Here is a 13,125-nt window from a genome sequence, read left to right as displayed (position 1 = left end):
TTTGACATCACTATTTAACATTGTGAGTGGCCTGTAAGAAAAGGGGTCACTCGAATGGCCCCCAGGCGTGAGTATAAGATAGACAATACCCTGCTGCATCGATGCCGGCAAGATATCCCAATCACGTGCCTCCCCGAACACCGCCAACAATTTCTCTCAAAGGAGGGAGGAGTATGCCTGAAAGAGCTCAACAGGGAATCTGCCCTCCTCCACCAGGATATCACTATCCAACTCCCTTGTGCACTGAGGGGCCAACTGCAGGAGCTCCGACCGCTGCAAAAAAACCTGCATAGCCTAGTCAGACCCAGAGAGCCAGCTCAAGACATTGTTTGCATGTGCTCTGCCAACACATTTAAGATGTCCCTACAGTTGGTAACCATCACACCCGCTGAGTTTCTAACATGCAAAATAAGAGGTGATTCGACCTCTCATTTCAGGATCTATGCCAGCAGCCTATTGGACATATCCCCTTCCCTGTGCAGTCTCTGACAATAAGATCTAAGTGCTGGCTTATCCAGTGTCTTCCAACTCCTGCCTTCTTCCCTACTCAGGCGAAGATGTTCTCTTTGCGCCTTCCTAGTAAGGGATTCACGATGTTATAAATACGCCTGTTGCGCCTCCCATTTCTTAAGATCATGTTCCATTTGTCTAAGAACTTTACACGTGGTCCTTATACATGTTCCTCGCACAGCCGCTTTCATTGCCTCCCACTCGGTACCCCTGGTTGCCGTGGTACCCCAATTTGTATCCAGATAATTTGTTATCGTGGTGGCCAGTATCTTGTGACATGCAGTGTCTGTCAGGCAGTCAGAAGGCATGTGACCACTCTGTTAGCCGGCCGCCCCCCCCCCCCCTCCTCCACCCCAGCCACAGAACGACATGGGCATGGTCAGTTAGGAACCGCCCTAAGTGCTTTACCTCCATCACCTGTGAGTAATCCAAGCCACCCAGTATAAATTGGTCTAAGCGGCTATATGTGTTATGCATCTTTGAGTGACATGTGTATTCCCTACTTTCTGGGTGCAATCCCCTCCATCCATCCCTTAACCCCAAATTATGCATAACCGGGGTAAGGGATCTTACCTTCAAAGGCTTAGTGCCCTGTTTTTGGGGATGACGCGCCCTATCCCCATCTAATATGAAATTGTAGTCCCCAGCTCAGACAATGGGGGATCCTGTACCAGTCTCCAGCACCTCTTGGACATTGTCGTAAAAAGAGCAATCATCAGTGTTGGGTGCATAAGTGTTTAGAATTGTGAGAGGTGAACCATCCAGTGTACCCTGCAGGAGCATGTATCACCCCCCTACATCAGCCTCGCTATAGGTGTGCTTGAAAGGAATACCTGGCACCACCCATATCGCCACTCCCCTGGCATAAGAGGAAAGGGGCGCGGAAAACAACTGATCCTGCCACTTCTTGGCAAGTTTCTTGGACTCATCATCCATCATATGTGTTTACTTGTAAGCAGGCTATTTGGATCTTGTGCCGCCACAGGAATTAGTGCACCCTGTATTGAGTACTGTAGTCATTCAGTCCCCTGACATTCTAAATCACTATATTTACCTGTCAAACCATAAGACCATTATGAGCTCCCCCTCCCTGGCCAACTGCCCCACCTCACCCCACGTGGGTGGGATAAGCATTCTCACAGTCCCTCCTACATCCTATGTAGGAATTTGCACTACGAAAATAACTAGTAGGCATATAAAAACATGCACAAAAAGAACAAATCCCAACCCCCACTTCCCACCCTGGATAAACAGTAGAATAGGAAGAACAAAGCACACTGTAAATCCATACATATACGCAGTCAGGACAAACAACCTAAACCCAACCCCCCAAACTTAACCTACCACAACAGTGGAGGTAGCATCCCGCACCCGTAAACAAAGTGTACTGTGTGTCTGCGCTACGATTATGTCAAACCCCAGAAAATCTGTGACCAACCCCCACAAGCTGGTGCCTTTAAGGGCACAGGGGCATTATACCTGCCTACAGTGGCTAATCTAATGCTAACCATATTTCCTCCAGGATGGTCACACACTCACCACCTCATACAACTTAGGCAAAGTACATTCACCACAAAGATGCATTCCCTAGAGTAAGAGAAGTTAAAGGCAAATCTCTGAAAAACAAGGCTAGTTGGCATCCAACGCTGACCCCGCTCCCAAGTCCAGCACCTGGGACAGTCCATCAGGGGCCGGCAACGAGCCAGGGGGGACAACCGCCATTGTACCATCCTGCTGTATTTCGATTCTGATGGGGTCTCCCCCCAAAGGACTCGGTGAGGCATCCATCCGCTCTGTGCCGTGTTGTCTCCAGTTGGGACTACCAGAACCTCCCATTTGCCCAGAGTCAGAGCGGGCCCGACTCGCCCGGCGGCACCTTGTCCCACATCTCAAGCCATTTCCAGACATGTTCAGAGCGATCTAAGAAGTGGAACCAGCCCCCAGAGATTACCTTCAAACATGCCAGGTGTAATAATATATAACGCACATTCATGGAACGAAGCGTGGCCTTCACCTTCAGAAAGCCCTTTCTCGAGTTCTGCATTTTGTGTAATCCGGGTAAATGGAGATTTTATGATTTTCAAAAACAGCATTGTTGGATTCCCGGGCCCGTGGGGGCACCCCAGGTCTAGGACGAGCAACAAGCGCCCTGTGCTCACGTTCTGTTGTGAACATAGTGGATAACCCCACAGGGTTCAGCACCTTTCTATTCCAACACTCCACAAAGACCTCCGTGGAGTCCCCCTCCGGACGTTTTGAGAAACCAAGAAGTCAGACATTATTACATCGTGACCTGCCCTCACCATCCTCCAGCCTCACCTCCAGAGCCCACGATTTGGAGGTAAATTATGCCAATTGTATAAGCAGGGTGGTGACCTCCGTCTGTAACTCCATGTTGGAGCCCTTTGCCACTTTAACCTTACGTGAGACCTTCCTAAGGTCTGCTCTGAGGTGGTTCACTTCCAATGCTACAGTCTCTATTTTCCCCTCAAGGGCCACCCTAGAGCCCTGGATCACTGTTAGAAGTTCAGCACGAGATGGCTCCTCCATGGTCGCAAGTGTCATCTGTTCATCTCCCAGCCCACCCTGTTGTGTCTGGTGCCAAGGAAGGGGGGTGGAAGTGGTATAATATTCCAGAGTATTCCCCTGCGAAGGAGCCGCCTGCTTATGTCTTCCCATAGCTGCGCATGCCAAGGGGGGAGGAAGGAGCGTCACCCCACCACACAGTTCCAGGTGCACCACATACCCCGTACCTCTCTCCCCTACCACCACAATCCCTTTGGCGTTCAGGGGACCATCCACTACTGACACCGGTCTCAGGGTCAGGGGAAGAGACAACCAGGGCCCAGCCCAAAGAGTCCAAAGTTGCACAGCACCCCACCTGCTCAGCATTAGGGGCAGATCCAGGGGTGCACTCTGATGGGACAGCATACCATGCAGAACTCAACAATAAGCAATCAAGACAGCACCAGGGTATTACGGTGCACAGTAATGGAACATCAGCACGGTGTCACCAGTCCTCCTTCACACCACAGCAAAGGGATCAATGTAGAGAGAGGCCACGAGTTCCATTCCAATATCAGTGGTCTCTTCAACTATCCTCTGCATGATGTACATTGGCCCGGCAGGCTCCGTCCCAAGAGACCACCTAGGCCACACCAGCTACAGCGTGGCGCAGCGCTCTGCTCCCTGTTCTGCTGGACCAAGTTCTGTCGGCCCCACCTATGACAGCTCCCACAAGCACCACGTCGCGGAGGCCCAACACCACGGGCCACAGGCTGGCTGGCCCGCCGGCTTACATACAGCCTCCACCAGCCACCTCTGAACAGTAATGAGCATCAGCACCAGCTGGCCTGCACAGCCAATGGCAGCCCCAGCGTGACCCCGCACACCGGAGGCCCGATCTCCTCAGTGCCAACGACTTGCTAAAGGTAAAACGAGGACAGGATCTCCTAGTGCCAGACCCTCAAAGTCCTCGCCGGGCCTCCCCGTATGCCTGATCAGCTAAGCACTCCCCGCGTTTCAGGCTGGTGGCGCCCACATCAAGCCACACTCCTCTTGAGGGTAGGGTGGCATCCTCACCCACAGGGAGCAACACTGAACACCTCTGCTCCTCCAGGCAAGGATGGGTAAATGGGTCCACCCTGCCGTCCACTCCAGGCTAGCCCTCCGTCAGCCCCCTCGGGGTCCTGGCCCGTCACACCTCACCACCAATCTGCGCGGCCCTCAGCACTCCGTCCCAGGGTGGGAAATGCTGAGTAGGCAGCAGCACTCTCTTTCATGCCTAGGGAGGCTCTCACAAATGGCAGATACAGCAGGATTCCGCAGGATAAGGCAGAGGTGGGAAGGAACTTCCTAGAAGAGCTTCCCGCCGCCCATATTGCTTGGCCACGCCCCCCCATTTCACTTTCTTTGATATAGTTTTATGGTGCCTTAGTGATTTTTGCAAGTTTTCAACCCTTGGCCTGCGATGAAGGGCTTTCAGTATTGTGTTCATAGTCTTTTTAAATAATTTGAATTGCTTAATCTGAGGCAGTGAAGTAGAGCCCTGTTGCTGGGTGCCCTACGTTTGTACCCTTGGTCTTTTTGGGGTAGCAAATATGTTGGCGAGCTCTTTGGTGAAAAACTTGCAAGTAATTAAAGCGTTATTAGACGTTGGCAAGTACTGATGTAACAAAGCCTTCGCTGATTCCATCAGATCGCTTATGGTTGAAGGAGAAAATGTAATACATTAGTTGTTATGGTTAATACTGAGCCAGGTGCCTCCGCTAGACGGCAAAAGACATCAGGGGCTGCCTGGAAGGTAACTTTTTGCGGGAGGTGATCACTATCCTCCTTCCTGCTGGATGGTATGAGGGGACATTGCGCATTAATGGAAGGGTGACAAAACTGTAATCTAATGTGGAACTGGTAGAATTTGAGTGGAACGAGGCTGCCGGATTGTCCTTCAGGAATCGGCTGTTAAGTGCACAGAAGTTTAGATGCTCTAGATCTCCTAGAAGTTGTCTGACAATGTTGTTAAATTTGCCAGTTCCGTTTCCACCCTGAGCTGGTCCCAGTGTAAATACTGAGGGGATATGAACTCTTCTTCAGAGGAAGATCCTAAAAGATGTAGGTTGAAGTCACCTGACACCACAAGGTTCAAGGTTTGTTCTTCTTCCAGATACCTCAGAATTTAATCTATCAGCAACCTTGAGGCCTTTGGCCTGTCGTTAGGGTGTATGTACACATTGGCAATTACAACCTCAGTTTTGGCATTCTGGTAATAAATTGTAGTCCTTATTGTTTATTGCAACTAAGTTCGAATGAAATGGCATACAAAAGCCTATGCTTATTACTTATGTATAAATTGCCAGGCCGCCCCTTGTGGGGCCGTATTTTGCTGCTTTGCAGGCTGGCACAGAAAAATTTGTGTAGCTCTGTATGTGTTTGTAGATTTATATAGCTTATCACCTGTGATGGTATCCAAGCGCTGTCCATAGGCAGAGGGAAATTAAGGGGGTCATTATGACCCCTGCAGTCGGCGTTAATATGGAGTAAAGTACTGTCAACAGGCTGGCGGTACTTTTCTCCATATTATGACATTGGCAGGCTGGAGACTTCACTCTCCAGCCCGGCGGCCGTCACTTGTCCGCCTGCTGGATTATGACCCCGCCTTCCGCCATGGTTTTCGTGACATCCTTACCGCCATGAAAACCATGGCGGAAGGCACTATCAGTGACTGATAGGTGTCTTATTCGCCCCCCTCCCCAGGTTCCTCCCTCCCACCCCCCCCCCATTCCTCTCCAGATCCCCCCTTCAACCAGACCCCTCCCTTCACACATGCACACGCATACACACACCCATTCCAACATTCATCCACGCATGCATACATCCATTTACACACACATCCACACACACTTACACGCAGACACACATTCACACAACTCAACATACACGCACTCACACATCCATACATGCACACACAGACAACACGCAACACACACCGGAATACACGCACACGCAGACATACACACACACCCCCATACACACACACACACAATACCCCCCTCCCCTGTCAGAGCACCCGACTTAGCTGTGTTCAGAGGGTCCTCCGGCAGGAGACGGAACGAGGCACTACTGCCAGCAGCAGCATCCGCCAGTAGAACACCGCCAGGCTGTATTATTCTCATAATACGGCCGGCGGCGGTCTACTGGCGTGGCACTGCTGCTGGCAGCAGCGCCACCTTACCGCCATCTGCCGACATGTCCACAGCTGAATTTCGGCCATCCTTCTGGTGGAAATCGGGCTGTGATCATAATCTGGCAGACGGATGGTAGCCGTGGTAGACAGTTTTTACCACAGGGTGCAAAATGAGGCTCTAAGTGATTTGCCCAGAATCACAGGATGTTGCGCCGAGCCCCAGCACCCAAGGCGGTCGCTCTGACCGCTGCGCTACATCCTCTCCCCTAATGTGGAAGGATTCTTCAAGCCATGTCTCCTGGAAAAGGATGGATGAAAATTCTGGCTCTGATGCTTTGTTTGCTGGGCCGTTGATATTCGAAGAACACAGTTGTAGCGATCCTAACCTTTCTTTGGAGAGCTTGCAGTGTGCTGGGCTTTGTCACAGGTTCCTAATTGAGCAGTTTGTTCATGAAAGCCCATGAAAGCTATTTGGGAGTATGACCCTGATTGATTACTAGATGGAGTTCTTGTGGGGGTGCTTTGCACCCTTAAGGACTGAAAGTGTGATCTTAGTTGGCTGAACATCGTCTCTGGATTGATCCGGGCCTAGCAAGGGAAGAGGGTATTTTGGTTTGTGATGGGGTCTCAACCTTATTCCCCAACTTCTAAAGGTCAGCCATTCATTCAGCACTCTCCAGGGCTATCTCTGGTGACTTCCAGGTGGCCTTAGTTGCCACACTCTCCAATGGACTTCCAGAATGTAAAAATTAGATTGAAGTAAGGTCAATTTACCTTAGATCTTCCAACTTGGAAATCAGGGTTATTAGGCGAAAAATATTGCCCCTGTTGAGGGTATCACAGATGCCTTCGATTTATATTCAGGTAGGAAGATTATTATGTTTGTGTCTGGTTGGGCTTCAGGCATTATCAGAGGTTGGTATTGAGATCTGTGCAGGTGTTGTGTACTTAATGAAGGAGCCTCTGGCCTGTTAGGCACAGTTGTCCTTGAGACAATGGGGTCGTCAGTTAATACAGTAAACACAGAACCAAACCTTCTAAACAATAACTGATGAAACCGCAACTAATGCAGTCTAAAGGTCTGTTACAAACACCACAGGGAAGATATCATCCCTAAACTATCTATTTGTCTTGAAAATAACAAACTTACAATAGATGCTGTAGGTGGAATTCACACAGGATAATTTGGGAAATGAGAAAAGGGCTGCCCTTAATCAAAAGAAATTAGACTTGAGGAGTTAGAGGAGTAGGGATTTGAAGAATTATATGTCTGAATATGGGTAGTATGGTGGTATAGCTATCACTGAGATTCCACATTCTTTTGTGTTCCCGTTACCAAATGCTACCCAGGTTATTTATATTACCGTCACAAACCTTTGTCAAGTATATATTTGTGTGAATTTTGTTTCAGACAGAAGATTATGATTACCGAACAGAAGTGAAAAAACTCATCCCTCATTTGAAATATTTGGATGAAGTGCCAATGGACCATATCTGCCGTCGTCCTTCTAATTTCCTAAATGAAGACTGGCTTATGGTCAAGGAGTCCATTAAAGACAGCAACATAGTTGAAGATGATGCACAACATGGTATGCATTCATATAAGTAAATTTACTGGTTTGTAAAATCTGTTTATTTTCTTTGCCCTAAACCCCATTTTTTTATTGGGAAGTAGTGAATTAACCTTTAGATCATTATGTGAGATCTGTAAAGCCAGAGCTTTCTGAGAGACATAATCAAACATTCTTTCATTCCAGCTGTTGGGTAAGTCGCATAGGATGCATTGATATGCTGCAAAACCTTCTTAGTTTGAATGGACATAGATCTCTGTATAAAAAGGCTTCTGGAAATGCGATGGAGATGTATGTCCTACGTTACATGCCTGAAGATAGGATCATTTGAATGGGTCACAGTAATAAGTCTACTACTGTATATACTCAAGAACAAGGTCTTACATGGTTTTATTCTTCAGTGTAATGAAGAGATCTGCTGAATACAACCTGTTTGGGTAAATAACAGACCTGCCCACTAACCCACCATTTGCTTCTGCACACCACAAAATGTATTTATGTATAATTCATGTAGGATTAAATTAGACTTGTACTTCGTGTGTGTAGATAAATTACCCAGCCAGGATGTGGCCAGCTAACACTTACCTGTATGTCACTGGTTGCAAAAAATGCTCTAATATCGCACTACACACACACTGCAGTATTATGAACGTTACAAGTTAGTTTAAATGTGTTCTTTCTTATTCAATTTTTACATACAAATATACAGACAAATGGTGGTTCAGCCTTAGATAACAATACACTTCCATCACTCCCATTCTCCCTTTTTAAATCTAACTTCTGTCCAGAACACAACTACCTTCCTATTAGCAACAGTGTTGCTGGGCTTGAGAGAGCCTACCGCGCATGTGTGTTTGGCCAGCCCAAGACGGCCGGCCAAACATACATGCTCAGTGAGGGGGAGTGCTGAGCACTCCCCCCATACTGCTCCTCATCCCAGATGCCCGACCCTTTCACAACGAGGGGATAATAAACACAGTTTTGCAGCTTCTGCTGCTGGCGGTGGGGGGAGGAAGGGGGAGGAGGTGGCTCCTCCGCCCTAACGGAGGAGCCGGCCCTGCTTTAAAGTTTCTTATTTTTAGTTTGGCCCTAGAAGGAGGGCTTTAAAGAAGAGATGGCTGAATAGAACAGTGAAGTGGTCTGATCAACCAACTTGACCACTGGGGCTTTCATTTTTTGATGCTGTCTTCTTTGGTAGTTATGAGGTCCAGGGTGTAGGAAAGTACCCTCTTTTTGGCATGGTTATCCCCACTTTGTGCCTTCTATAAGTGTGCTTAGACTGCTTTCACTGAGATCCTGCTAACCAGGACCCTAGTGATTGTGCTCTCTCCCTCCAAATTTGGTTACCTTGGACTTTTGTGCACTCTACAATTGGTATACTGGTGTCCCCTTAAAAGTCCCTAGTATATGGTAGTTAGGTACCCAGGGCATTGGGACACCAGCAGTCCCCCCCTGGGCTGCGCATGTATTATGCCACCCATGGGAGCCCATGCAAAATGTATCTGCAGGCCTGTCATTGCAGCCTACGTGAAAGGGTGCATGCACCCTTTTATCACAGGTCACTACACCAGGTCACTGTATGTCACCCCTGTGGTAGGCCTTTATAGCCCAGAAGGCAGGATGCAGGTCCCTGTGTGTAAAGGCACCCCTGCATGAGCAGAGGTGCCCCTATGAACTCCATTCCATTGCACTGTACTTCGTAAGTGCGGGGAAGCCATTTTACCTGTGTACTGCACACAGGTCACTCACTACCTGTGTCCAGCTACATATTGGTAACTCTGAGCCTGGGCATGTTCAGTATCAAACATGTTGGAATCATAACCTAATATTAATGCCAGTATTGGTTGTATGATTCTATGCACTCTGGGAGCTCCTTAGAGAATCCCCCAGTAGTGCTCCTACCGGTCTTCCAGGGTTTTCAAGGCAGACTGTGCTGCTGCAGCCCTTCAGACAGGTTTCTGCCCTCCTGCTGCTTGTCCAGCTCAGGCAGATGAAGGCAGAACAAAGGATTCCCTGTGGGAGAGGGAGGCAACACCATGTCCCTTAGAAATGGGTGGTACAAGGCTTGGTAGGGGTGGCCTCCCCAAGCCACCGGTTTGCTTTGAAAGGCACATTTGATGCCCTCCATGCGAAAACCGGTTTGCACCAGCTCAGGCACCCCTGGTCCCTGCTCTGGCACAAAACTGTACAAAGGAAAGGGAAGTTACCACTCCCCTGTCTTCCACCACCCCAGGGGTGGTGCCCAGCGCTCCTCTAGGTGGCCACTTGATTCTGCCATCTTGAAAATAAGATATACAGAGACCCCTGGGAGCATCTGAGTGGCCAGGTTAGGCAGGTGACGTCAGTGACCCCATCTTAGGTACTCACCTCTTTGTGTCCCGGGATCTCCCAGCTCCCCTCTAACAACTCCATATCCTTGGTTGGGGGACTTCTCTTTGCGTTCCACTATTTTATTTTTTAGTATATGGTTTTTCCCTCCCCTAGGGCATTCACTATTTTTCACTAATTCTTACCAATGCTTGTTGTTTCTTGTGCTAATTCCTAATTATTACTGTGTGTATAAATAGTGTATTCTTACCTCCAGTTGTGGGATAGCCTATATTTCAGTGTTACAATAATAAAGTACCTTTATTTTTGCAACACTGTGTGGTTCTTTCAGGTGTGATAAGGTGCTGTGTGACTGCTGTGGTATTGCAAGTGCTTTACACTCCTCCTAGATAAGTCTTGGTTGCTCATCTACAGCTACCTCTAGAAGGCCCTTACGACCTAGACACTGTGTTCATTCACTAGTAGGGGTTGCCTGGACCTGGTATAGGGTGCCACAGGGTGTGGAATTTAATAAAATAACTACTCGTCCATGGGGCAGGCTGCTTCTTAAATCTGCGTGTCCCTTTGGTGCCATCTAGTGCGGCGACAAATTATGGCAGCAGTCTCATTATGTTGTCACGTAGGCTCTCATTGTTCTAATGAGACTACTGGATTTTGAGCGGCAGAATCGCCCGCAGTGTGGGAGACTAAGTCTATACCACTGCTGGTGACACCTGTCGCTCCAATCCAGGTTTTGCTCCGGCTAACTAGCAGTGCCTCATCTCTACCCAACGATAGTGATGACTGGGCAGCCGAGCGCATGACATATTTGGCTTCTCAGGGAAGTCGTGGTCACTCAGGTCTCATCCGGTTCTCTCATTTACAATTCAGTCTCATATATAAATGACAAACAGAAGCAGTATATGTTTCAATAATGAGTTTAGTAAAACGACTGGATCTTAGATAGCAAAGCGTGAGCTGCAATAACCAGGACGACACAACATGACAGAATTAGAATTGTGACGAGAAGAGTGAAGCATAAAAACAACACTATCATATTGTTACTATAATCAATGGACTAATCCCTACCTAGGTTATAATCGAGCACAGCATATTAAGCTCTAAATCTGCCCTTCAAGTTCCCATGGGAAGACATCAACCCCCATACCTGAGCAAAGGCCTACGGTCTGCGTTAGCATCTGTAGCGAAGCATTCAGCAATCAGCATACAGTTGTGGTTCCTTGGCTGGAATCTCCCTCTAACGTGCAAGGGACACGGAAGTGTTTTTATAACAACACAACTGATGTTCTGAGAAAATGTCTCTACATAAGGATGTGCATTTTCTACAAATGTTGGAGACTAAACTTCTACCACGTTCACCGGCAATGTACCGTGCTGTAGGCTTGGAAGAAGCACAGAGTGATCAAGAATGTCTTGTTTGAGAACAGAGTGCTGGCCTAGGCAAAAACAGTTAGATAAACGGAAAATAAAACAAGACCATAAAAATGGTTATTGTAACAATAATAAAATTAAGCTGACATCTAGGTTAAAGTGCACAGCGGCCTAGTGTGTTAAAATAACATGCATGGAGCTATAACTAAAATGGCTACACAACACCCTCCCCTTGTCGGTTGAAAGTGGTTCAAAGCCAAACAAATAAAAATACTGCTAAAAAGCTCAACCTAAGATATATATATAGAAGCAATGCTAATGATCACAAGTCGAAGGGACGCATGAGCATCTAAGTTGACAATTTAAAATATGAGCATGTGGTATTATACCGAATTTCAAAAGGCAAAGTCAATTTTGAAAAGTTCCAATTGATTCCGGGACCATAGAGGACAGGAGATCTTCCACTTCAAGCAGCATTTGTGTTCCGTAGCCTCAGCTTCAGCCTCAGCCAATGCTGCATTCCGTGGTATGCCCAGTGATGAGTCGTGAGCTACATTCTCCAAGAAGGGTAACTCATAAGTAGCTTCTCGTAGCAAACGCAACCTCAATGCGCATGTCCGGTAATGAACCCTCAGCGAGAACATCAACAGATCAGCGTCTAATGTAGGCAAGCGCTGCGTCGAAAGACAAACTTCCAGTGCATGTTCGAAAGAGCACCAGAGGCACCGAAACATGGGCTGCACACAATGCAAGAACGCTCTGAATGACAAAGACCAGCCACACTCCAATTGCTCCAGGAGTGTTTCTCCAAAATACTGCATCATGCGTTCATGACATAGCTGCGCTGATGGGAGCGTTTTCATTCCTCCTTGTTGTGGCGGGACAGTGATTGCGCATAAAAAATAGCAGCAGCAAAACGCCAGCTAATAAAGCCAAAGTTATCCGAAATCCCCGGAAAATACTAGAAAAGGTTGAGTGGATTGCTGATGGTATCAAACCGAATACGGAGGAGAAGGTTAGAATGAAACCAGAACCAACAGCTTTGAAAAAATGTGCGATTCCAGTTGTACTGGACGCATTAAATATTCATCCCACGAGTTCACCAAAGTGTCTCGGAAAAGTTTGAATTTAAAAGGGACTGTATTTCTGCTGATGACCGAGAAGGGAAGCTCCCACATCTCATGGATGTAACTATCTCCCAGCCTTTCAAATCTGGCAACCGGAATGTGTTTTAAACAGGAGGTGAATTGAAGTGTAGAAATAGACAGATTAATGACCCAGTGTGTTAGCCACTCAGCAGATGGTATTTCAGCCACAGTAAAAGGCAACTTTTCTAATTTCTCAATATTAAGCATAACATAAGTTGCTTCCTTCTTAGCCATTCGTTGTTGTTGTCGCGTTAAATTAAAGGAAGAAAATATCTCCCTCGCACTGACAAGCTGCCAGGGAACACGTCCCCCCTTCAATGTTTGAAGTGTTCAACCCAACTGCATAATGGACCTGGTGTAAAGAAGACATATCTGTTTGTATAATTCCTATAGCAGAGGCGATGATGTTATTTAAAGTGTATATCCGGTCGGAAAAAGGTATTAATCCCATTATCCACAACAGCTAATGCCTTTTTCAAATGTTCCTGATCTATTTGCTTCTACCGGGCAGCTG

General features: G+C 47.5%; 1 protein-coding gene across 1 annotated transcript in view; it reads left to right on the top strand.

Moving 5' to 3' along the window:
- Positions 1 to 13,125, top strand: part of LRRC56 (leucine rich repeat containing 56) — a 623,145-nt gene that overhangs the window by 330,024 nt on the left and 279,996 nt on the right. The window contains exon 9 of the mRNA XM_069223062.1: positions 7,605 to 7,782. Coding sequence (XP_069079163.1) covers positions 7,605 to 7,782 — 178 coding nt within the window. The remainder of the gene's footprint in view (positions 1 to 7,604; positions 7,783 to 13,125) is intronic.

This window comes from Pleurodeles waltl, chromosome 3_1, assembly GCF_031143425.1.
Source record: "Pleurodeles waltl isolate 20211129_DDA chromosome 3_1, aPleWal1.hap1.20221129, whole genome shotgun sequence".
Classification (NCBI taxonomy): domain Eukaryota; kingdom Metazoa; phylum Chordata; class Amphibia; order Caudata; family Salamandridae; genus Pleurodeles; species Pleurodeles waltl.
Note: the sequence above shows the minus strand (reverse complement) of the source record. Positions and strands in the feature narration are given on the sequence as shown.